This window comes from Colletotrichum jinshuiense, chromosome 2 (assembly GCF_051148585.1).
Source record: "Colletotrichum jinshuiense chromosome 2, complete sequence".
Taxonomy (NCBI): Eukaryota; Fungi; Ascomycota; class Sordariomycetes; order Glomerellales; family Glomerellaceae; genus Colletotrichum; species Colletotrichum jinshuiense.
In genome coordinates, this window is record NC_139309.1 from 5,174,929 (window position 1) to 5,198,432 (window position 23,504).

The 23,504-nt window shown below is 57.7% G+C and overlaps 8 protein-coding genes across 8 annotated transcripts; 5 read left to right on the forward strand and 3 right to left on the reverse strand.

Annotated features, from left to right (window-relative positions):
• Positions 1 to 560: 560 nt before the first annotated feature.
• Positions 561 to 4,169, forward strand: EsH8_II_001348 (E1-E2 ATPase-domain-containing protein; the record flags this gene model as incomplete). Its single annotated transcript, XM_083264646.1, has 1 exon — positions 561 to 4,169. The coding sequence occupies one exon, from the start codon at positions 561 to 563 to the stop codon at positions 4,167 to 4,169; it is 3,609 nt and encodes a 1,202-aa protein (XP_083121968.1).
• A 1,490-nt stretch (positions 4,170 to 5,659) lies between these two features.
• On the forward strand, positions 5,660 to 9,136 carry EsH8_II_001349 (sulfite reductase subunit alpha; the record flags this gene model as incomplete). The annotated part of the gene is made up of 1 exon (XM_083264647.1): positions 5,660 to 9,136. The coding sequence occupies one exon, from the start codon at positions 5,660 to 5,662 to the stop codon at positions 9,134 to 9,136; it is 3,477 nt and encodes a 1,158-aa protein (XP_083121969.1).
• Positions 9,137 to 9,574: 438 nt separating this feature from the next.
• EsH8_II_001350 (hydroxyacid-oxoacid transhydrogenase) lies at positions 9,575 to 11,195 on the reverse strand (the record flags this gene model as incomplete). The annotated part of the gene is made up of 3 exons (XM_083264648.1): positions 9,575 to 10,005; positions 10,080 to 11,115; positions 11,166 to 11,195. 3 exons carry the CDS (start codon positions 11,193 to 11,195, stop codon positions 9,575 to 9,577), a joined length of 1,497 nt encoding a protein of 498 aa, XP_083121970.1.
• Positions 11,196 to 12,112: 917 nt separating this feature from the next.
• EsH8_II_001351 (P1 family peptidase) lies at positions 12,113 to 13,270 on the forward strand (the record flags this gene model as incomplete). Its single annotated transcript, XM_083264649.1, has 1 exon — positions 12,113 to 13,270. One exon carries the CDS (start codon positions 12,113 to 12,115, stop codon positions 13,268 to 13,270), a length of 1,158 nt encoding a protein of 385 aa, XP_083121971.1.
• A 193-nt stretch (positions 13,271 to 13,463) lies between these two features.
• Positions 13,464 to 13,981, reverse strand: EsH8_II_001352 (uncharacterized protein; the record flags this gene model as incomplete). The annotated part of the gene is made up of 2 exons (XM_083264650.1): positions 13,464 to 13,800; positions 13,854 to 13,981. The coding sequence occupies 2 exons, from the start codon at positions 13,979 to 13,981 to the stop codon at positions 13,464 to 13,466; spliced, it is 465 nt and encodes a 154-aa protein (XP_083121972.1).
• Positions 13,982 to 15,438: 1,457 nt separating this feature from the next.
• Positions 15,439 to 17,973, forward strand: EsH8_II_001353 (lysine--tRNA ligase KRS1; the record flags this gene model as incomplete). The annotated part of the gene is made up of 13 exons (XM_083264651.1): positions 15,439 to 15,722; positions 15,779 to 15,825; positions 15,879 to 16,115; positions 16,168 to 16,201; positions 16,258 to 16,402; positions 16,457 to 16,552; positions 16,608 to 16,741; positions 16,799 to 16,819; positions 16,871 to 16,902; positions 16,959 to 16,990; positions 17,062 to 17,103; positions 17,155 to 17,902; positions 17,963 to 17,973. The coding sequence occupies 13 exons, from the start codon at positions 15,439 to 15,441 to the stop codon at positions 17,971 to 17,973; spliced, it is 1,863 nt and encodes a 620-aa protein (XP_083121973.1).
• A 338-nt stretch (positions 17,974 to 18,311) lies between these two features.
• EsH8_II_001354 (cytochrome oxidase assembly protein-domain-containing protein) lies at positions 18,312 to 19,831 on the reverse strand (the record flags this gene model as incomplete). Its single annotated transcript, XM_083264652.1, has 2 exons — positions 18,312 to 19,386; positions 19,452 to 19,831. 2 exons carry the CDS (start codon positions 19,829 to 19,831, stop codon positions 18,312 to 18,314), a joined length of 1,455 nt encoding a protein of 484 aa, XP_083121974.1.
• A 461-nt stretch (positions 19,832 to 20,292) lies between these two features.
• EsH8_II_001355 (Utp14 protein-domain-containing protein) lies at positions 20,293 to 23,131 on the forward strand (the record flags this gene model as incomplete). The annotated part of the gene is made up of 3 exons (XM_083264653.1): positions 20,293 to 20,763; positions 20,826 to 22,862; positions 22,949 to 23,131. 3 exons carry the CDS (start codon positions 20,293 to 20,295, stop codon positions 23,129 to 23,131), a joined length of 2,691 nt encoding a protein of 896 aa, XP_083121975.1.
• Positions 23,132 to 23,504: the final 373 nt, after the last annotated feature.

Genomic DNA, 23,504 nt, shown 5'->3' on the forward strand with positions numbered 1-23,504 from the left:
GGATTAAAATTATGGACCGCTTTCCCCTTGGACTTGGAATCCTGCTCCATTTCCTGTAACTCTCCAATTCTCTCCTGACTCCAGAGGGACCCCGGCGAGACCAAGGCCTATCCATCTATCTATAGGTGACGAGAAAACCCTGAAGCAAAGCAGAGCAGAGCAGCGCAAACATCGGCCCGGATACGACTTGTCTTGTTGTTCGTCTGGCTTTTTTGCCATCCTTGCCTCCACCTCACCTTTCACCTTCAACCCTAGTGCCTTTCTTGTGTATTTTGTAGGAGGAAGATTCTGGGGAAGACAAGCCGGCGAGAACTGCTTGCTTTCTCCGAAAACTTGACCTGCTTCCATTTCAAACTTCAACCCATTCGTTCTATTTCTCCCTCTCAACACACCTCAACTATCTTGGTAAGCTCGACCCGATATCTCCCTTGCAACATTCCCGGTTCCTCCAGCTGGGCCTCATTCATCCCTGTGCACCGCCTGCCCTGGCCATTCGTATTGTTTCAGACACGGAATCCCAACAACAAAATCAAGAACAACAGCTGACAAGCCAACAGACCATGGACGACGGAAGGAATCCCCGCATCACCACCTCATTCCTCCTCGCCAATCTTCACTGTCCATCATGTGTTTCATCAATCCAGCAGGCCCTCCAAGACTCGTGCAGACACGATGTCATCTGGGTATCACCAAACGTTGTCACCTCGGTGGTCACCATTGAACACAGACACACACCAACCCCCGATATCACCATCCGGTGTATGGCCAAGTCACTACAAGATGCCGGGTTCGACATATGCGGTGTCACTACCACGGCTGCCACCGACACTGATGACCTGGAGGCCATCACCCAGGACCAAGCCGACTCGAGGGTGAGCGACGTCACCCTCAACGACGGTGCCCTTGATGGACTGCTCTCATTCGCGCCAAAATGGTCCACAGATTCACCGTCGGCGCAGCGGGAGGCCCATCTTCTCAACTGCAAGCAGTGCCGTGATTCAGGAGACTACTCCCACGGCGACGGTCTGGGCGTTTCATCAAGTTCAAGCGGACACAGCGGTCGGAGGAGCCCTGCTAGCAAGAGCAATGGCCTCGACGCAGTGACTGAAATGGCATCGAAATGGAGGGCAACCCTTTCTATCGGGGGGATGACCTGTGCGTCCTGCGTCAACGCCATTCGCGAGGAGCTGAACAAGCAGGACTGGATCGACAATGCCACTGTCAACCTCGTCACCAATAGCGCAACCGTTGATTTCACAGGCAAGGCCAATGCTGACAAGATCGCCGAGGCCATCGAGGACATGGGGTATGACGCCCACCTCGACAACCTCGTGGAGCACGAGGAGAACGATGATGCCGGTCCAGACGACAGTGAGGGTCAGAAATGGAGGGCTGCCTTGGCCATTGGAGGCATGACATGCGCTTCCTGCGCCAATGCCATTACCGAACAACTGAACAAGCGGGACTGGATCTCCAACGTGTCCGTCAATCTGGTCACCAACAGTGCCACGGTCGACTTCACCGTGGAGGGCAAGCAAGACGAGATTGCACAGTCCATCGAAGACATGGGCTACGACGCGACCCTGGACAGCGTTACGAGAGTCAAGTCTGAGGGCAAGGGCGAGCACCAGCGAACGGTTCAAATTTCTATCCAGGGTCTGTATTGCCAACACTGCCCCAGCCGAGTATCGCATTCCCTCACTTCATTCACGCATCGAGTCAAGGTCATCTCACAACCCAGCCACGAGAGGCCATTAATCACCGTCAAGTACACTCCTGACGCGCCGTCCTTCACAATCCGACAAATTCTGTCCGCCATTGATGCTGCGGATCCAGCATTCAAAGCATCCATTTACCACCCACCCAGTCTCGAGGAGCGGTCCAAGCTCATCACGCAAAAACATCAGCAGCACCTTCTCAGGCGGGTATACTTGACCTTCATCGTCACCATTCCGACTTTCGTCATCGGCATCGTCTACATGAGTCTGGTCTCCGACACAAATCATGGCAAGCACTATCTGATGAAGCCGTGGACTTCAGGACTCAACCGAGCTCAGATTGCCCTGTTCATCTTGTCCACACCAGTGTACTTCTTCGGAGCCGACGTTTTCCACATCAGAGCAGTGAAGGAGATTAGAAACTTGTGGCGTCCTGGAAGCAAGACGCCCATTCTACGAAGATTCTACAAGTTTGGAAGCATGAACATGCTAATGTCCCTTGGCACGACCATTGCCTATGTCTCGTCCATCAGCCAGATGATCTCTGCTGCGATCAACAAGCCCGAAATGGTTGACGACACACACTTCTACTTCGACTCGGTCGTCTTCCTGACGCTCTTCCTACTCCTTGGACGCCTGATCGAATCGTACAGCAAGTCAAAGACGGGCGATGCGGTTGAGATGCTGGGCAAGCTGCGACCCACCACGGCCATTCTCGTCAATAAAGACTCGCTTGGAAAGACCACCGACTCGGTTGTCGGCGTTGACATGCTCGAGTATGGCGACATCATCCGAGTACCTCATGGTGCCTCTCCCGCGGCAGATGGAATTGTGGTACAAGGCGAGAGCAGTTTTGACGAGTCCAGCCTGACCGGCGAATCTCGTCTCATCAAGAAGGTGCCGGGCGATGAGGTCCACGCCGGAACAGTCAACAAGGACGCTGCCATTCAAGTGCGAATTACAGGCGCTGCAGGGGCGTCCATGTTGGACCGCATCGTCTCCATCGTCCGAGAAGGTCAGACAAAGAGGGCGCCAATGGAACGCGTGGCGGACGTGCTGACGGCATATTTCGTCCCCATCATCACTCTTATTGCGGTTATCACTTGGCTCACTTGGATGATACTCGGATATGCCGGCGCGATCCCTGGGCAATATCTTGATACCGGTAGTGGCTGGGTCGCCTTTGCTCTGCAATTCGCCATCGCAGTGTTTGTTGTTGCTTGCCCTTGCGGACTGGCATTGGCAGCCCCGACGGCAATCTTCGTCGGAGGTGGCCTCGCGGCGAAGCATGGCATCCTTGCCAAGGGAGGCGGAGAGGCGTTCGAGAAAGCCAGCAATGTCGATGTGGTCGTTTTCGACAAGACCGGCACATTGACTGTTGGCGGCGAGCCCAAGGTCACCGACTCCAAGATGTACCTTGACAAGAAAAGTACCAGCCTGGAACCCAGCATGGTGCTTGCTACCTTGCGGGCGATCGAGGAGAACAGCAGCCACCCAGTGGCCAAGGCCATTGTGTCTTACTGCACAGCAGAGACCGAGGCCTGGGTCAACGTCGACAGCCTTCAGGAGCTCCCTGGCAAAGGCATGAAGGCGACGAACCCCGGAGAAAAGCCCGAAGACTCGTTTGACATGATTGTCGGCAACGAGTCCTTGATGCGAGATCACGCTGTTCACTTCGCGGAGGGTGTGTCATCTCAGCTTCAGAAATGGAAGAGTGAGGCCAAATCAGTTGCTTTGGTGGCCACCAGACCGACAACGGCCAAGCCCGACGTGCCATGGACGCTCGTAGTGGCGCTCTCCATCTCAGACCCCATTCGACCGGAGGCAGTCCGCATTATTCGGGCTCTCCAGGAGCGTGGAACCCGCGTTTGGATGCTGTCCGGCGACAACGTCGTTACTGCCAAGGCCGTTGCATGGCTTGTGGGCATCGACCCCGAGAACGTCCTGGCCGAGGTTCTACCCTGGGAAAAAGCGGACAAGATCACGTATCTCCAAACGGTGCTCAAGGCACGCGTCGGCAGGTCCGGCGAGCATTCGAAGAACCGGGCCATGGTCGCCATGGTGGGCGACGGCATCAACGACTCCCCTGCCTTGACCAAGGCAGATGTCGGTATTGCCATTGGCAGCGGCAGCGACGTTGCCATCTCCAGCGCTGACTTCGTGCTCGTCACGAGCGACCTACGTGCAGTGGTGACTCTGCTCGACCTCAGCCAGACTGTGTTCAGACGTATCAAGGTGAACTTTGGGTGGGCTGTCATTTACAACATCCTCGCCATCCCCATCGCGGCCGGTTGTTTATACCCGATTGAGATTAATGGACAACACGTGCGGCTGGACCCCGTCTGGGCTAGTTTGGCAATGGCGCTCAGCAGCATCAGCGTGGTTTTGAGCTCTCTGGCCCTGCGAAGCAAGGTGCCATGGCTTGGGTTCCGGGCGAGGAAGATCGAGTGATTGGCAATACCCATTGCTGTGTAATGTTAGGATATAACTGTAAACTAGTAGGACAAGAATAAGAAAACTTGAACATGAAATGAACTCTGATTTGTGAAGTGTACGTGGTACTTGTTGTACATTCTTCTCATATATTCAAGGGACTGGGGGCATAGACTCGGTTGATCGCTTTTAGTCGTAAAGTTTATCTTGTATACCATGACTATATACCAACGACTGGCCAAACAGCAATGGTTCCCGGCAACACTGATTAAGGTGACTAGACTTAGGTTTCCGGCGATGAAGATGGAGTCGTGGAGTAATTAATGATACCCTTGTTTTTGCGTACAAGATGCAATTGGGTCGAGAGCCATGGATACTCCGGCCGAAGGAGACGGAGAGAGACCCGTTGCTACATGTAGTCACAGGAACGCAGGCATCTTAGTCCATATCGAACCCAATGAGGATGTGGGTTTGTTTTACTAGTACAGGAAAATCATCACTCATTCGAGTCTACCCGGTCACAGGCAAATTGGACAATCCAGCCCATCAATTGCAAAAATCCCATCGCGTCATTGCCTGGGCAAGAGGCGATTGGGCGAGCGAGGTGGTTGCGGCGGTCGAGTCGAAGGGCATGATGGGAGCGGAAGCCGATGCCGTCACCGAGCGGATACCGCGCCCGAGAGCCGGACCGGGAGACCGAGAGCCTGGGGAGCCCATGACTCCGGACGAGATTGCCACCGAGCAGGTGCCAAAAATCTGGGGCGAAGGCCGCGAAAAAGAGGCGTGCATTTCCGGAGCTTTGTTGTGTCGAGCACGCAATTGAGGCCCAGGCGCGGGTTTGGTAATCCAGATGCACCGGTTGAGGGACCTCGAGTGGATGCGAAATGGTGCAATGTGGGGCCGCCGCAGCTGGCCCCCGGACTGTCATTGGCGCGCGATGGCGCAATTGTCCCCTAGCCGCAATTCTCCAAGCTTTCGACAATTTCCAAACGCCGAGTTTCGCACGCGAACATGGAGGGAAGTGAGAGAGGGAAGACTGATGAACCAAACGGCCACGGCACGAACTGCGCAGCCATTTGCTTGGCTCCCAAGGTCCCCCTGTTGCTTTACAAATGATCCGTCTCTTTCTGGTCGCGCTTCGGTTCCCGGTGGCAGGAGTGCTAAGGTAAGTCCGGCTAGAAGGGTCCCCTTGTTCTCTTGGGAATTTTTTTTATATGCTCGGATCCTGTTCGGAGTTCTTTGAGGCGACACTTCATCACTCTCACCTTTCTCTTTTTTTTGTCCTCTCTCCCACAACCTCTAGAACGAAGAAGCTTCTCTTCTGCTCTCGTTCAGGTTGACGCAAGTGAGTTTGCTTGCTCTTGGGTGTATCAATTGTTCCAGTAGCGACCATTCTTTTGCGAGTGGTGAGACTCATCCTTCTGGTCCACCGTATATTCTGGGCTCTCTTTAATCGCATCCTCTTTGCTGTACTTATTCCCAACTTCCTGTCTCGACAACCTCCCAAGATGCAGTTTAAGCAGCAGGAGAGCACCGGCTCTGCCGCCGTGCTCGACGCCAAGGTGCCGACTCCTTCCGCCCCTCAAAAGAAGGTCTCCTCTACCCTCCCCTTCGGCCAACCCGTGGCCCTCTCCTCCATCTCCGGACCTACCTATGTGACCGCCCAGCTGCTCGTCCAGCAGGTCGCCTTCCTGCTGTCCGACAAGATCTTCTCCTACTCGGCGCCGACATTCGACCTCGACATCGCCGCAAAGGCCTGGGCCGAGGCCAAGGAGCGCAACATCCACGGCGAGACCACCGACATTGTCGAGCTGCAGACCAGGACCGGCGCCGGCGCCCTGGCTTTGGGTTACATCTTCAGCCCCGACTTCGACCTGGCCAAGAGGCACCTGCCCCAGACCCTGCTTGCTCCTAGTCTGAGCTTGAAGAACCTGCGCGGCGCCCTCGACCAGCTGAGCCTGCTGTACGGAGTTGCCTCCCCCTTCGTCGCCCACGTCGCCGCTCTCGACTACGATGCCGCCAACGGCCTCGTCTCCGACTACGACGCCGCTCTGCGGGCCGCCGAGGACCTCGGACTCGGCCTGGTTGCCAGCTCCAGCGCGTACGAGACCCAGCACATGGCCCTCTTCGCCACCCTCATGGCCGCCCTGATGCCCACTCTTCACATCTACGACGGCGTCAGACTCGCCCGCGAGACCTCCCGCGTCGTCGATGCCCTCAGCCAGAGCGGCATCGCCGACCTGTACAACAACATCACCTCCGAGTCCACCGGTGTCAGCGAGAGAGCCGCCATCTCCTCCAAGGTTGCCGACCTCCTCGAGGTCTTCAACAAGCACCTCGACCCCACCGAGGACCACGAGAGCCAGCACACTGCCCTCCTGGCCACCCTCATGACCGCCCTCACCCCCAACCTGGGCGTTGAGGACGGCGTCAAGCTCGCCAAGAAGACCCTCAAGGCCTCGGACGCCCTGAACAAGAAGGGCGTCGCCGAGACTTACAAGAAGATCTCGAGCGAGGTCCAGTCTCTGAACAAGAGACTCGACGACGCCGGCAAGGTCGTTGAGCTGCTCAAGCTGTTCAACAACGAGCTCGGCACCGCCTATGACCTGTTCGAGTACCACGGACACGAGGCCGCCGAGGCCGTCCTCGTCGTCTTCGGCAGCGCCGAGACCCAGCTGGCCAAGCAGGTCGTCAGCCGCCTGGCCGCCGACGGCGTCAAGGTCGGCGCCATCAACGTCCGCGTCTACCGCCCCTTCGTTGAGGAGGCCTTCCTGTCCACCATCCCCTCGTCTGCCAGGACCATTGCTGTCCTTGGCCAGGTCAAGGACGAGCTGGCCGTCAACGACGCCTCTCTGCAGTCGGCCCTCTACACTGACGTCCTGACCTCAGTTTCCTTCTCTGGAAAGTGGCGCCAGGACCCCGCCGTCTCCGACGTTAAGTACTCCGCCTCGGAGGCCCTGACCCCCCAGAGCGTCGCCGACATCTTCGGCAAGCTCCAGAATGCCGAGGCCGATTCCAAGCCTTTCCCTGCTCTGGTCCAGGCCCACCAGTACACCTTCTGGGACGTCGACAACTCTGTCGCCGTCGACTCCCCCGCCGTCGTCAGCCACCTGCTCTCTCGCGAGTCCACCAGCAACGTGTACGTCCACGAGTCGTTCGACAACCTGCTCCAGGGTGGTATCGTCCGCACGGACATCCGCAGCTCCAAGAAGGCCATCGAGGCGCCGTACGCCGTTGAGGAGGCTGACGTGGTCGCTGTCGGCGAGGAGAAGCTGCTCAAGGACCTCGACATCGTCAAGAGCGTCAGGGCTGGTGGCAAGCTCCTCCTGAACCTCCCCAACTTCAAGGCGGAGGACCTCGAGAAGCGCCTCTCCCCCGTCGTGCGCAAGCAGATCCAGGACAAGGCCGTCGAGCTCTACGTCCTCAACGCCGCCCAGTCTGCGGCCTTCGAGAAGGACCCCCAGGCCGCCAAGGTGCTCTTGGAGTTCGCCTTCCTTCAGATCGCCCGCCCCGACATCTCCGCCGAGGACGTGGCCAAGGTCTCCTTCGCCGAGGGCTTCCCCGTCACCCTCGCCGAGACCCTCGACGCCCTCAAGGAGTCCCTGCACAAGATCGAGTCCCAGGCCGCCTGGGCCGAGCTCCCCGAGGACGTCGTCGTCAGCCCCCTCCCCGCCACCATCAAGCCCAACAGCTTCGTCGGCTTCGACAAGGAGGAGGTCGAGGAGGAGTCCAAGCTCGTCGACTGGCAGGCCGCCGCCAAGGGCCTGGCCTTCAAGGAGGCCTACGGCACGCAGACCTCCCTGCGCCCGGAGCTGCCCGTCAAGACCCACACCGTCACCGTCATGGAGAACCGCCGCCTTACCCCCGGCACGTACGACCGCAACATCTTCCACATCGAGTTCGACCTCGGCGACTCTGGCCTCACCTACAACATCGGCGAGGCCCTCGGCATCCACGCCGAGAACGACGACGAGCAGGTCCGCGAGTTCATCTCCTGGTACGGCCTTGCTCCCGAGGCCCTCGTCCAGGTGCCCGCCCGCGAGGACCCCGCCGCCTTCGAGACCCGTACCGTGTACCAGTCCCTCAAGCAGAACATCGACGTGCTCGGCAAGCCGCCCAAGCGCTTCTACGAGGCGCTCGCCGAGTTCGCGACCGACGAGAAGGAGAAGGCCATCCTCGCCGGCCTCGGCGGCCAGGAGGGCGCCGTGGACTTCAAGAAGCGCTCCGAGGTCGACTTCGTCACCTACGTCGACATCCTGCAGGAGTTCCCCTCGGCCCGCCCGGCCATCCACGACCTCGTCCGCATCATCTCCCCGCTCAAGCGCCGCGAGTACTCCATCGCCTCCGCCCAGGCCGTGACCCCCAACTCCGTCGCCCTCATGATCGTCGTCGTCGACTGGGTCGACCCCCGCGGCCGCACCCGCTTCGGCCACGCCACCCGCTACCTCTCGGCCCTCCCCGTCGGCGCCCAGGTCACCGTCTCCGTCAAGCCCTCCGTCATGAAGCTCCCGACCTCGTCCAAGGCGCCCCTCATCATGGCCGGCCTCGGTACCGGCCTCGCCCCCTTCCGCGCCTTCGTGCAGTACCGCGCCCTGCAGAAGTCCCGCGGCGAGGAGATCGGCTCCATCCTCCTGTACCTCGGCTCCCGCCACCAGCGCGAGGAGTACCTGTACGGCGAGGAGTGGGAGGCCTACGTCGACGCCGGCGTCATCACCCACCTCGGCGCCGCCTTCTCCCGCGACCAGCCCCAGAAGATCTACATCCAGGACCGCATGCGCGAGTCCATGCGCGACGTCGTGCAGTCCTACATCCGCGACGAGGGCAGCTTCTACCTCTGCGGCCCCACCTGGCCCGTGCCCGACGTCACCGACGTGCTGATGGAGGCCATCTCCACCGAGGCCCGCATGAGCGGCAAGAAGGTCAACCCGCGCAACGAGATCGAGAAGCTCAAGGAGGACGGCCGCTACGTCCTCGAGGTGTACTAGACTGCTCCGTTCCAGCCTATATAGCGTGTACGTACTTTGGGAGTTTCATACCTTTTTTTTTTTTGTCATCTTTTTGGCATCACAGCTCGAGATTGTTGTGTTTGTTGTTGTACATAGTAGATTCACGGCTCGGCGTGCCTGTCAACAAAAAAGTTCCCCTTGGTTTATTAGCCAGTATATTTGAATATGAGCACTTTCTGCCAATCTAGAACCAAGTTCACTCCGTGACCCCCTAGTGAAACGTGAACATACGCCATAATCAAGTCTCGATGAGTGGCTTTTTATCTTCCTGGAAATGCTGTAGTTGCCCATTGTGCTATCCAATTCCTGATCATGAGTACGTTCTTTTTCGTAGATCCCGCGCCCCATATCATCTTTGTTCGTCATACGCCTTCATCGTCGTTGTCGTCGTCTTCGACCCATTCATTCATCAAAACATTACGAGTGCACCATGGCCTCCTCGAACAGGCCCCTCAGCTGCTCCCTCTCCTTCTGCAGCTCCGTCTCCAGCCCGGGCGCGAGCATCAGCACCCTGGCCTGCGGGATCGTGCCCTCGACGAGGTCGTCGAGGTGCTGCGTGCCGAAGCCGAGCTCCTTGATGCCGGCGGGCTGGTCGCCGAGGTCCGCGAGGAACTTTGTCAGGGCGTCGGCCAGGACCCGCCCGGCGTCCTCCTTGCGCACGCGGGAGATGTCGACGCCGAAGACCTCGGCGGCGGCGAGGTGGCGCTCCGGGTTGGAGGCGCCGGTGAAGCGGAAGACGGCCGGGGCGGTGACGGCGACGGAGACGCCGTGCGGGATGATCGGGTAGTCCACCTTGTAGCCCGCGTGCTGGTAGCCCGGGTTCTGGCCCGAGATGGGGTAGGACATGCCTGTGTTTTTGCCGTGTCAGTAAGCAAGTATGGAACAGTTGTACGTTTTGAGAATGAAGAGGAGGGGGACATACCATGGCAGAGATGGACGCCCGCGTTACCGAACCCAACGCCGGCGAGCGTCGCGGCAAGGAGCATCTCGCTCTGCGCCTCGTAGTCATCGGGGTCCCGGACTGCGCGGGGGAGGTACTTCACCGTGGCCCTCAACGCGTGGAAGGAGAAGACGTCGCTGATGGGGTTGGCGCCCTGGTACGCCGGCCTGAGGATGGGGTTCTTGGGCCGGGGCACGCGCTCGTGGTAGGGGATCGCGGTCCAGGACTCGAGCGAGTGGCAGAGCACGTCGAGACCCGAGGCGGCCTTCACAGCGGAGGGCATGGTGCGGGTGTTGAGCGGGTCGCAGATTCCAAGCGTGGGCTTGAGGTTGCGGTGCGCGACGCCCGTCTTGGCGCGCTTGGAGACCAGGTCGAAGATGGCGGTGCCCGTGGTCTCGGAGCCGGTCCCCGCGGTGGTGGGGACCGCGATCAGCGGCTTCAAGGGCTTGTCCACGGGGCGGCCGTTGCCGAGGGGCGCGTTGACGAAGTCGAGGAAGGGGGCGTCGGGGTAGCACGAGTACAGGTTCATCAGCTTGGCGGTGTCGATGACGGAGCCGCCACCGACGGCGAGGTAGGCGTCCGGCGCGAAAGGGCGGGCCCAATCGATCGCCTCGCGGATGCTGCTGTCCTTGGGCTCGACTCGGGTCTGGTTGTAGACCTTGTAGTTGATGCCCTCGCGGTCGAGGGCCTCGCGGACCTGCTGCATGGCGAAGAGGCCGTCGACGACTGGGTCGGTGACGACGGCGACGCGCTTGGCGCCCATGTTTGCGAAGTCCATGCCGACCTCCTGGGTGGACCCGGGGCCGAAGCGGATAGACGAGGCGGCCATCTCGAAGGCGTACTCCTTCTGGGGGCCGTCTACCGGGGTAGCAAAGCCACGTCTGCTGCTTGTTCGCAGGGGCCGCGGGGTGAAGTTCAACGGGTTATGGTTGTGGTGGTGGCCGGGGTTGGTGTGGCACGGGCATGATGGAGGGTGAGCCTGGATTGTTCGCAGAAGGGAGACGGCGCGGGTTGCGGCCTGGGTTCATCGTGAGTGAGGAATCCGTGTTTGGGACTGATGAGACTTACGTTGGGAAGAACCCGGAGCGAGGGCGTCATGATGGGCGTAGAAGGAATGTGTTTGTGATTGACTTTGTTCCTTTGATATGTACCAGATATGCTATGAGATCAAATCCGACAGGCCGATCTACTGAACGTGAAATGTGAGATGGCAGGAGGATGTATGATGAAGCAGCAATGCGAGGTGAGGAGCGATGTCGGGGTTCACCTCCTGCACCTCCTCCGCACAAAGCTCCCTCAGACTACCTAGTCGTCTTGGTAATGATGGTCGACTTCCCCGGGGCTTGGAGCAGCTTCCCCGCATTGCGACTCCACTTCCCGGCCGAGATCTGTGTGGGGTCCGTTTGCCGAGGTATATGTACCTGCTCGCCTCCCACGGAACATCACTCTATAAATTATATCAACGCACCATCACAAGAAACGAAGGGTCTAGATGGCCGAACTGACATTGTTTTTGCACCCCCCTGTGCTTTCTGATGAAGACGAATCTATCAGCGTAATATGATGAGAAATCCACCCACGCGTTCTTCGAGCCCGCGTCACCCCGCTGACGAAAACAACCAAAGTACCTACCTTATGCTCTCTCTTGTAGCGGAACATTTACGAACCCACCTTCCTAATGAAGTAGGCCGAGGGAGCTAAAACTACGCAGAGCTCACCAGCGACATTGTTCATACCCATTGTCGTCGCAATTGGCCAATGGCCTATGTTCACATCCCGTCACTGTGATGCGGCGTGAGTCAATGGTGGGTACAACGCAATCCTTCATCGAAAATATCCACCCGATTTGGCTTTACAGGGATGCAATGAGACGTGAAACTGAAAGCCATACTTCGCAATGATAAAGGATGGCTGCGCAACTCGTTTGGGGCTCAGAACCAAATGATTGAGTTGAGCCTAGCCATCAACTATACATCGACATTTATCTCAAAGTCCTGTGAGCCAACGCCAACACCATGGCCTCTCAATCGACTCCTCGCGGCCGCATCCGCGACATTCTTCCAAACCTCCATCTAGGAACATGGCCTGCGGGTCCCAAAAATTCAATCACCGACGTTCCCGGCGTTCTGGCCTCCACGCAAAGTTTCCACAGAGATGACGGTGTCAACACCGGCGTGACAGTTATCCTCCCTCACAAAGAATGGTTCAAGGACGCCTGCTACGCCGGCATCTTTCGTTTTAACGGCTCCGGAGAGTTGACGGGATCCCATTGGATTGAGGAGACCGGTCTTCTTGCTAGCCCCATTGTGCTGACCAACTCCTTCTCGGTTGGCGATGCATACCGCGGCATTTACGAGTACGCTATCAAGCACTACTCGAACGAAAGGGGCGAAATAGATTGGTTCTTGCTGCCAGTCGTCGGTGAAACTTATGACGGATTCCTGAACGACGTGTCCAAGTTGGCCGTCAAATCTTCGGACATTGTCCATGGAATCAACTCGGTTACCGACGAACCGGTGCCCGAGGGCAACACTGGTGGTGGCACGGCCATGACCTGCCATTACTTCAAGGGTGGAACGGGCTCCAGCAGTCGTATCGTCGAAGGACTCGACAGCGACGGGAACAAGAAGAACTACACCGTCGCCACACTTGTGCAGGCCAACTACGGCAAAGGGTCGCACTTGCGCATCGGTGGAGTTCCTGTCGGCCGTATCCTCGAGAAGGAGAGGGCCGAGGCGCAAGCTGAACTTGCCGCACACAAAGCTAAGAAGGACGGGTCTATCATCATCATTATCGCCACTGACGCACCGTTGACACCGGATCAATGTCAGAGACTTGCCAAGAGGGCGACTGTCGGGTTGTCAAGGGTTGGCGGCTATGGTCACAACCCTTCTGGCGACATCTTTTTAGCCTTCTCTACGGCCAACCATATTCCCGTGAAGACGCTGAACAAGGCCAATACCGTGGATCCCTTCAAGGCGAGGGCGTTGAAGATCGAGGTCACGGACAACACCAGCATAAACGGGCTATTCGAGGCGGCAGCTGATGCGACAGAGGAGAGTATCTACAACGCACTGTCTTCGGCCGAAACTTTGACGGGTTTCTGTGGACGAACGGTCGAGGCACTGCCCCTAGATCGGCTGCAGGAGATTATGAAGAAGTATGATTGGTAGTATTAGAGTCGTTTACCGACGAGTCTTCCTTATCTTGAGGGAAATACGATGGGCCTGTTAGAACAACTCCGTCGCTATTCTTCCACTGGGTTTTTTTGCCTGACTGATGACAAAGAAGTGTTCTTCAAGAAACGCTTCTCGTATTGTCCTCCCTTCGTCTACCCCAATAGCCGCTTTCTTCTCCCCGGTCCCGCTAGCTCCTTTTCGCGACTGCTTTGCCCTTGCCGACCAGATGGTCGTACAACTCCTGTGGCATTGCATCGCGCGTCATACGGCGGATAACAAGAATATCCTGCATCATGGCCTCATGCTGTACGGTAGTGAGGTGATTCTCGGCACGAAGCGCCATCTCAAGCACCTCGTCAGAGGCGTCATAGACGCGCATGATGATTTTCTTGAGCTCTTCGCGATCTTCTTTCCAGGTCTCCGGGGCAATCTCATCATCAAGCGGCAACGCCGCAAGGTTAATGCTCTGATTCAGCTGGCTAAGAAAGTAGAAGAATCTGGCGAGGACTCGGAGTAGTCTGGCCCTTTTAAATCACGTTAGCCTCGATGTTCTGGAGGGGGGGGTAAGAAAACACACAATCCCTTGTAGACTCGATTGAAAGCCCGAACAGTGGCGTCTTTCTTCTCAATAACTCCAGAAGGTCCGCTACCATCTGGTTTCTCAGGGCAGATTGGCTGCTTGACCTTGGAAGATGCTTTCGGCATGGTTTCTAGAGATTTGGTCGTCCAGTGTTGACGGAGTTGATCTTCCCTGTGGATTTTTTAGACGATGGAAGGAGCTGGTAAGTTGCGGGACTGAATTCGAAGTGCAGCGGATATTTTTGCCTTTCTATGATGGTAAAGGAGTGTTTCTAAGTTGGAGGAAGGCTGGGCTTCATTTGAGGTGAATTGGATAGCAGTTTGCAGAGCTATGTTGCTATTGTCTTGCCATATTCTTGAAATGGAAGGAGCCAAGTGCATAATTGCTCTGGACTAAGAATCTGTTCGTGACGTTTTAGCACAAGGCAGGAACCATCGCGAAAATAGGCTTTTGAACCAAAGGAACTGCCGAAAAGTTATAAAAATACAAGTCGAGAGAAACACAATGTTACAGAGGCTATGAAAGAGTAGTAATGGGAAGAAGTAGAGAGATCGGATAATGCCAATGAAATGAAAGGCATCATTCAATGGTCACGGACTCCAAACGTGTGGTTCCCAATTCTAACCATCTAATTGATCTACTAGTCGTTGCACAATTTCAAGATGGGGTATAACTACAGCCTCTTTGCCAGATACTGAAGCTGAACTTGACTACAAGCATCCATGTAGCTGGTATGGTGAAGTAGAGATGAGTCAAGAACAGACAAGCCGACAATGGTTTGGCCTCTTTGGCGTTAGAGTATCTGTAAAAAATCCGTACATTTGCCAGAACCATTACATATTTGACTTCAGAGAGAGAAATAGCATCTAATGAAATAGAAAGTCGACTAATAGATTAAGTTAACCTGAAGTTGTTGGCCTGCTATGCCAACTCGCAGGCAGTATATTTGTTGGCAACCCAAGACAGCTACTTTCCTCTAAACCCGGTTGATACATAAGCTGCGCTGGAATGGTGCATGCGGAGAAATCGATACCAAGAATGATTCGGTTAAGTAACCTTGAATGAAAGCACCTTACTTCAGCGAATGTCCTATTCAACAGGTCTTTTGGGAAGGGAAGACGAAAGCTCTCAGTCGGGACTAGAGCTGATAGGAAAAGAATTTGGATTAGTTAGGTCACGCGCAATTAGTCCCTGGAAGTATCGAGTGCAGTAGAGGTTGACAACTTAGCTTGGTGGAAGTTGCAATTGGGACGTCCTGAGTTGAGTTGGAGGCTCGGGGACAGCCGTGCGAAGACACGGTGTTGGCCAAAGCCGAGACAGTACACTGTAACCCCTCCCCCACGCATCCTTGAGTCACTGCCCCTCCATTGAGGCGGTGAGTCAGGGCAAATGCTTTGAGTCAATGTACAACCCCGCTGCAGCCAATGCACTTGCCCCTCGTCCCAGCGTTAAATAAATTTGACCGGTAAAACTCGATCGCGAGACGCAGGAATTTTGGTAAGTCGAAAATTTGGCGCTCTTCACAACCCAACCCCCACAAACTTGCCCATTGACAAGTTTCTGTGTACAGCAAACCGCAATCATGGCCGATTCAAGCGCTCCCGAACCCCCCACCGAGCAGGTCAAGGACCTCAAGGTCGAAGAGACCGCCAAGCTGCTGAAGGACGATGTCACCGGCGAGATGGTCTCCAAGACGGAGCTGAAGAAGCGCCAGAAGGCCCGCCAGAGGGAGGCCGAGAAGGCCAAGAAGGCCGCTGCCGCCCCTCCCAAGCCCGCCGCCGGTGCCAAGAAGGGCAACGCTGAGGCCGACGAGAAGAACCTGGACCCTAGCCAATACTTCGAGAACCGATCTCGCGCCATCAACAAGTGCGTGGTGTCCATGATATCGCTTCGAGGGCGCCCCAGCTGACACGATGGAACAGGCTGCGCGAGACCAAGTCTCCCAACCCGTACCCCCACAAGTTCCACAGTGAGATCTGCGAACACCGTGACCCCTGAGCGGCTATACTGATATCGATACAGCCGACTACGACTTGCGCAACTTCGTCAAGGACTTCGGTCACCTCAAGTCTGGCGAGCATGACAAGGCCAAGGTTGTCCGTGTCGGCGCTCGTATCTACAACAAGCGTGCCTCTGGCAACAAGCTCTTCTTCTACGATATCCGCGCTGAGGGCGTCAAGGTCCAGGTTATGGCCCAGGCGCAGGAGGTCGCTGAGGGAACCCCTTCATTTGAGGACCAGCACTTGCACCTTCGCCGAGGCAAGCATTGAGTTCCACAGTTAGAAATGGTATGTGGACTGACCGGGCATAGGTGACATTGTTGGTATCATCGGATACCCTGGAAGGTACGTTTGGCGTGACTATCGCAGCTAGGAGCACAACACTGATTATGGATCTACAGGACAGCACCCAAGTCCAAGATCGAGAAGGGTGAGGAGGGTGAACTCTCCATCTTTGCGACGGAGTTCGTTCTTCTGACCCCCTGTCTGCACACCCTCCCCGACGAATACTACGGCTTCAAGGACCACGAGGAGCGCCACCGCAAGGTTCGAATGCGTCACTGCCCGAAAAAGACACAAACGAACTAACATATACCATAGCGTTACCTCGATCTTATTATGAACGACAAGAGCCGTCAAATCCTCATCGCCAGATCCAAGATTGTCACCTACATCAGACGATTCTTCGACGACAGAGTCAGTTAGCACCCGAGTGCAATGAACGCCATATCCAAGTGCTAACTCTGCGAAGGATTTCATCGAAGTCGAGACGCCCATGATGGGACCTATTGCCGGCGGTGCCACTGCGGCGCCCTTCGTCACTCACCACAACGATCTCGACATGACCATGTTCATGAGAATAGCTCCCGAGCTCTACCTCAAGGAGTACGTCGCCCTCGACTTGTTGATTATGAGTGCCTCACTTACTAACGTACTTTCTAGGCTCGTTGTCGGTGGACTTCAGTAATTACCCACGGAACCAACTTCTCTTGGATATTTGCTTACACAGTATAGCCGTGTCTACGAGCTTGGCCGCCAGTTCAGAAGTGAGTTTTCGTACATCTGATCATCGTAGCATCTCACTGACTGTATGACTCATCAGACGAGGGCATTGATCTTACCCACAACCCCGAGGTTCGTCTCGAATGCTGGCATAGCCTCAATTGATTGAAACGAAAGGGCGCTGGTTTCTAACTTGATTCTAGTTCACCACTTGCGAGTTCTACCAAGCCTTCGCTGATGTCTACGTAAGTCCTTGGAGAGTCGTATCTTGAACGACATCGCTCACAACCGCGTAGGACATCATGGACTTGACCGAGGAGCTGGTCAGTGGTCTTGTCAAGCACGTCACCGGCGGCTACAAGACCAAGTTCCACACTCAGCACGGCGAGGAGTACGAGGTCAACTGGGAGAAGCCCTGGAAGCGCTTCGAGATGATCCCGGAGCTGGAGAAGGCCACCGGCGAGAAGTTCCCTCCCGCGGACCAGCTGCACACCGCCGAGACCAACGAGTTCCTCCAGAAGGTCCTCAAGAAGATGAAGCTCGACTGCTCGCCGCCCCTGACCAACGCCCGCATGATCGACAAGCTCGTCGGCGAGTACATTGAGGAGCAGTGCGTCAACCCCTCCTTCATCTTCGGCCACCCGCAGGTCATGAGCCCCCTGGCCAAGTACCACAGAGACATCCCCGGTCTCTGCGAGCGCTTCGAGGCTTTCGTGTGCAAGAAGGAGATTGTCAACGCCTACACCGAGTTGAACGACCCCTTTGACCAGAGACTGCGCTTCGAGGAGCAGGCCCGCCAGAAGGACCAGGGTGACGACGAGGCCCAGCTCATTGACGAGAACTTCTGCATGTCCCTCGAGTACGGCCTGCCTCCCACCGGAGGATGGGGCATGGGTATCGACAGAATGGTCATGTTCTTGACGGACAGCTACAGCATCCGTGAGGTTCTTGCCTTCCCCTTCATGAAGGAGGAGAAGCAGGCGGAGAAGAAGGCCTCTGCCGCCGAGGTTGTTGGCGTCAAGCCCGTTCCCGAGGAGGGAATTGGTAAGTTCTTTCGGGCGACCCCTGGCTAACTTTTACACCTCGACTAACGTAATATCACAGCCCACAAATAGAGAGTTCACCAGGCAGTTGGATGTGCATGTCAAGAGACGAGTTAGCTTGTTTGATTGTCTACTCGCGAGAGCACGCAAAGGTGCCACCAATGATATCCGGCAGACAATCCATAGTCTAGAGTTGAGCTTCTATTAAACAAAAAAATCAAAATGGGATGGACGATACATAAAAGACCACTCCAAAGCGTGGCGTGTCCGTTCCGATGGTGCATGTTTGTTGCTACAGTGTTATACATATCTACTGGTTATGTCATGTGCCAAAATGCAAATGGGGTTTTTTTTTTCGCTGCCAGAATGCAGTTAACCAATTGGAACTGCAACATCAGAAATCGGCTCGCTTATTGAGGCTTGACGGCCTTGATCCGCTTCTGAATCATGGCGAGCGTGGACTTGGGCACGCGCAGGCGGTGGCCAAGCACCAACGCGCCGGTAAGCAGCGCCAGTGCGCCGGCCTGGTGGGCCGCGGCCAGGGGCACGGGGACGATGTAGATCAGGGTGCTGATGCCCAGCGCGGCCTGCATCAGAACCAGGTGGACGGTGCCCAAGACGCCCTTCTTCACGTTCTTGGGGAGCGCGGCGGCGACGCGGCCGGTGCGAGAGTAGGCGAAAAGGGAGAGGATGGAGCAGAGAGTGGTCATGGCAAGGATGCGGTGGTCAAGCTGGACAGTGCTCGGGTTCTCGAGCATGTTGCGCCACCAGAGGTCGGACCTGTCCTCCTTGCGGGAGTAGAACTCGCTCCAGAGCTCCTTGGACGGCGGGGTCAGGCCCAAGCCCATGTAGGGGAACTCGTTGTAGATAAGACCGGCGTCGAGGCCGGCGACGAGGGCGCCGGACATGGCGGTGGTGAAGACGAGGGCGACAAGGCCGAATGAGAGGCGGCGGAAGGTCTTGATGGCCGGGTTCTGCAGCGCTGACAGGACCTTGGAGGCGGCGACGGGGTCGGCCACCAGACGGCGGGTGCGGAAGACGGTGAGGGCCGAGAGGAGCATCCAGGAGTAGCAGACGAAGGCCGCGCCAAGGTGAGCCGTGAGACGGTACTGGGACACGCGCGGGTGGGAACCGGGGGCGAAGAGGTCGTCCTTGAGGCCTGACTTGACCATCCACCAGCCGATGAGGCCTTGGAAACCGATCAGGGCGGAGATACCAAGAAGGTTGACGGCCATCTTGGGGGTGACGCGGCGGCGGGCGATGAAGTAGAGCGTGGGCAAGACAAATGACATTCCGATGAAGCGGCCCCAGAGGCGGTGGGACCACTCCATGAAGTAGATCTTCTTGAACTCATCCAGGTCCATGTGCGGGTTGAGCAGCTTGAACTCGGGGGATGCACGGTACTTTTCAAACTCGGATTCCCAGTCTTCCTGGTTGCGAGGGGGGAGGGAGCCGGTTACGGGACGCCATTCAGTGATGCTCAAGCTACAGTGGCGATTAGCAACAACTTCCCCACGGGGAATTCAGCACCGCAATGCAATTAAACATACCCAGATTCAGTCAACCTCGTGAGGCCACCCCAGACAACAATGCCAAAGACGCTAACAGCGCTGCCAATAAGCCAGTATCCCACCGATTTCGAATTCGTCTCCGGCCACGCGCTCTTCTTGACCGCCTCCTTGGCCGCGGAAGCGGCCTGCTCGGCAATCGGGGACTCCTTGCCGGCGACGGCGTTGCTGCTGAAGCTCAGCGGCGCTTTGGTCTGGTTGAAGCTTCGGGTCTGCTGGTGCTGCTGGGATCGTACGATGTCGATGATGCGGGACGGGGACGAGCGCCATTGCGGCTGCTGGCGCTGGCATTGGCGGCATACGAATAGTGAGGGCGACGCCCTGAGGGCCAGCCTTCGCAGGCCCGGTGCGAAAGACGCCATGTTGGGTGGTTGTGAAGGTTTGCGACGCAGGCGCTGGTGGTGGTCGTGCGATGTTTGCCCCGGGGGCTTGGGTTTAAGAATAATTTATTTGGCGCGATGGGAAATCCAGAGCAGCCGAGTGGTCGGCCTTCCCTACCTGGTAAGCTCCGGGCTCCCCTCGGCTCACACAGTGGAAAGTGGGACCACTCGCTCCATCTCAAGGTCCCCTGGACGCCGGTGGGCGGCGGAACGAGCGTGCGGGAGCACACACTGGACAGGACAGGACAGGGATCGCATGCCCCACTACAAAAATTATTGTTCACCGCCTTCACGCCCACCACGGCAGAATCAGAAAAAGTTGCCCATGCTTTGGATGGTGTGTGCGTGCATGCGAGCCTCCCACGGCGGAATAAGACGTCGTGTAGTTCCTGAAGGCACACACAATCCCAGCCACCACCGCTTCCTCACAACCCGCCGACAAGATGGCCGGAAGACAATCACACGGGCGACCGCTGCTCTCCTCGAAGCCGGCCGCGAAAACCTTCCGCAAGTCAAAGTCAAAGGCTCAGGCCAAGGCGCTCGACGCCTTCACCATCGCCTCGGAGCAGTACCCGACCAAGGAGAAGAAGACGCCGCGGTTTCGTGAGATCGAGGCGCCGCCACCAGATGCCGGCAAGAAGCACAGCCGCGCCGGCGACGACGAGGACGAGGACGAGGACGAAGATGACGACGACGATGAGCAGCCCCGGCGCAAGAGGGCGAAGCCCTCCTCCGGCGGCGGCGACGGCGACGATTCGGAGTACGGGAGCGACAGCGAGGGCAACGAGTGGCACTACGGCGTCAACGAGGACGAGGACTCGGAGCTCGACAGTGACGAGGCGTTTGGCGAGAGCGACCAGGAGGATTTCCAAGGATATTCTTTCGGAGGCAAGAAGGCTGCCAAGGGCAAAAAGGTGCGTGGCTGCGGCCGGCTTTGCAACCGTTTTCTTCCCCAGCTTTATTGACGAGACTGCAGGACGACTCCGACGACGAAGAGGAAGACGAAGACTCGGACGACTCGCTGGGAGAGGACGCGATAGACCTGGCGCAAGCCCTGGACGAGTACGAGTCGGACGAGTCCATGGCCGACCAGGAAGAGGGCTCCGAGGAGTCGGACTCGGAAGACGAGGCCTCGAGCCCGCCGTCGTCCGACGACGAGGACGAAGACGAGCAGGAAGCGGACCCCTCGAAGCTCGGCGAGCTCCAGAAGTTCATCGCCGGCTTCGGCGGCGAGGGCGACGAGGACGCCGCGCCCACCAAGCAGAAGCAAAAGCTCAGCCTCAAGGACCTCGGCCTCTCGGGCGTCAAGGATGCGCAGATGCGCAAGTCGGTCAAGCTCATGGCCAAGGAGGAGAAGGAGACCCGCCCCGGCGCCGGCAAGAAGCTCGAGGTGCCGCTGTCGCGCCGGCAGCAGGACAAGCTGCAGCGCGCCGCGGCGTACGACAAGGCCAACGAGACGCTCGGCCGCTGGCAGGAGACGGTCAAGCACAACCGCCGCGCGGAGCACCTCATGTTCCCGCTGCCGCAGAACGCCGCCGACGAGGGCCTCGACAACCGCGAGCTGCAGGCCATCACGGCCAAGAACTCCACCTCGGAGCTCGAGCAGACCATCCTCAACATCATGCAGCAGAGCGGCCTCGCGTTAAACAAGCAGGAGGAGAACAAGATGAAAAAGGCTGAGGAGGAGGAGGGCATGTCCAAGGAGGCGCTCAAGGACCTCGTCAACCAGCGCCGGCGGGAGCGCGAGCTCAACTCGCGCGAGGAGAAGCGGGCGAAGCGCATCAAGAAGATCAAGAGCAAGGCGTACCACCGCGTCCACCGCAAGGAGAAGGAGCGCGAGGACAAGAAGCTGCACGAGGCCATGGCCGAGAACGGCGAGATCGACTCCGAGGCCGAGCGCGATGCCCAGGACCGCGCGAGGGCCCTCGAGCGCGTCGGCGCCCGGCACAGGGACTCCAAGTGGGCGAAGCTGGGCGCCTCCAACAAGCGCGCCGTCTGGGACGACGACTACCGCGCCGGCCTGCACGACATGGCCCGCCGCGAGGACGAGCTTCGCAAGCGCAAGGAGGGCCGCGCGGGCAACTCGGATGAGGAGGCGTCTGAGGACGACAGCGACGGGTCCGAGGAGGGCGGCGAAGAGCGCGCGCTGCTCAGGCAGCTCAAGCGCCTGGAGCAGGAGGAGGACGACGGCCCGGCCTCGGGCCTGATGAAGATGAAGTTCATGCAAAAGGCCGAGGCGGCCCAGAAGAAGGCCAACGATGAGCTCATCGCCCAGATCCGCCGGGACCTCGACTCGGGTGCTGAGGACGGCGACTCGGAAGAGGAGGCCACAGAGGTTGGCCGCAAAAAGTACGGCAGCGCCGCGGCCCCCGCCATCGCGCCGCCCGCCCTCTCCAGGAAGCAGAAGAAGTCCGCGTCGGCCGCGACAGACGAGGCCGACGACGGCCCTGACAACAGCGTCGTCAACACCGGCTACTCCATCACCGCGGAGGCCTCAAAAACGGGCTCGGCCTGGTCCTCGGGCCCGCGCAAGAAGTCCTCCAAATCCTCTGCCGCCGCCGGCGGGCCCCGCGTCGCGGACCTGGACAACACCCAGGCCATGACCGCCTCCGCCCCGAAACCCAAGTCCCGCTCCTCCGCCAAATCCTCTTCCTCGTCGGCAGCGGCGCCGGGAGGCACGGGAGCCGACGAAGATGTCGACTCCGACTCGGGCGCCGACATCCACCTCCCCCTCGCGATCCGCGACATCGCGCAAATGGACAAGGCATTTGCCGGCGACGACGTGGTCGTCGACTTTGCCCGCGAAAAGGCCGACATCGAGGCCGAGGACGACGACAAGATCGTCGACAACACCCTCCCCGGATGGGGCGGCTGGGTCGGCGACGGCGTGAGCAGCAGGGAGAAGAAGCGCCAGCAGGGCCGCTTCGTGACAAAGGTTGAGGGTATCAAGAAGGCGGACCGCAAGGACGCCAAGCTTGACAAGGTCATCATCAGCGAGAAGCGGGTTAAGAAGGTCAGTCCCATCCATCCATCAACTCCGGTTTCCCCCATCGATTATGATGGTAAAGTAACCGTTGCTAATAAGACTCTTCTTTCTAGAACGACAAATACCTCGCATCTCAGCTCCCTCACCCCTTCGAGTCCAGGGCCCAGTACGAGCGCTCGCTGCGTCTGCCCCTGGGGCCCGAATGGGTCACCAAAGAGTCGTTCCAGGAGGCGACGAAGCCGCGCATCCTCAAGAAGCAGGGTATTATTGCGCCCATGTCGAGGCCAACATTGTAGAGGACCCAAAATATTGCATGTTGAATACTTTTACTTTTACACTGCTATAGATAGATATCTTATGACGGTATCCGGCGCGATATCAAAGGCGCCAACGGCAAAATCAAGCCCGCATATTTCATTGTTCAGACAATACTTTGGATTCTTCTTCACCGTGAAAAATACAAGGAACCGCGAACCCTGCGAACAAGTGATTTTTTTGTCTGTGCCTTTTGCTCCAACCAATTTCTCCGTTTCGCAAAGGAACCTGGAATCCTGCCTCGCCGAAAAAAAGAAAAAGAAACCTACCCAAAGGAAGTATAATACAATTGAGACATAAATACACAAGGAAACTGCACACGGAGGGTGCTAGTGTCCCCATAGAAAGAGCGGT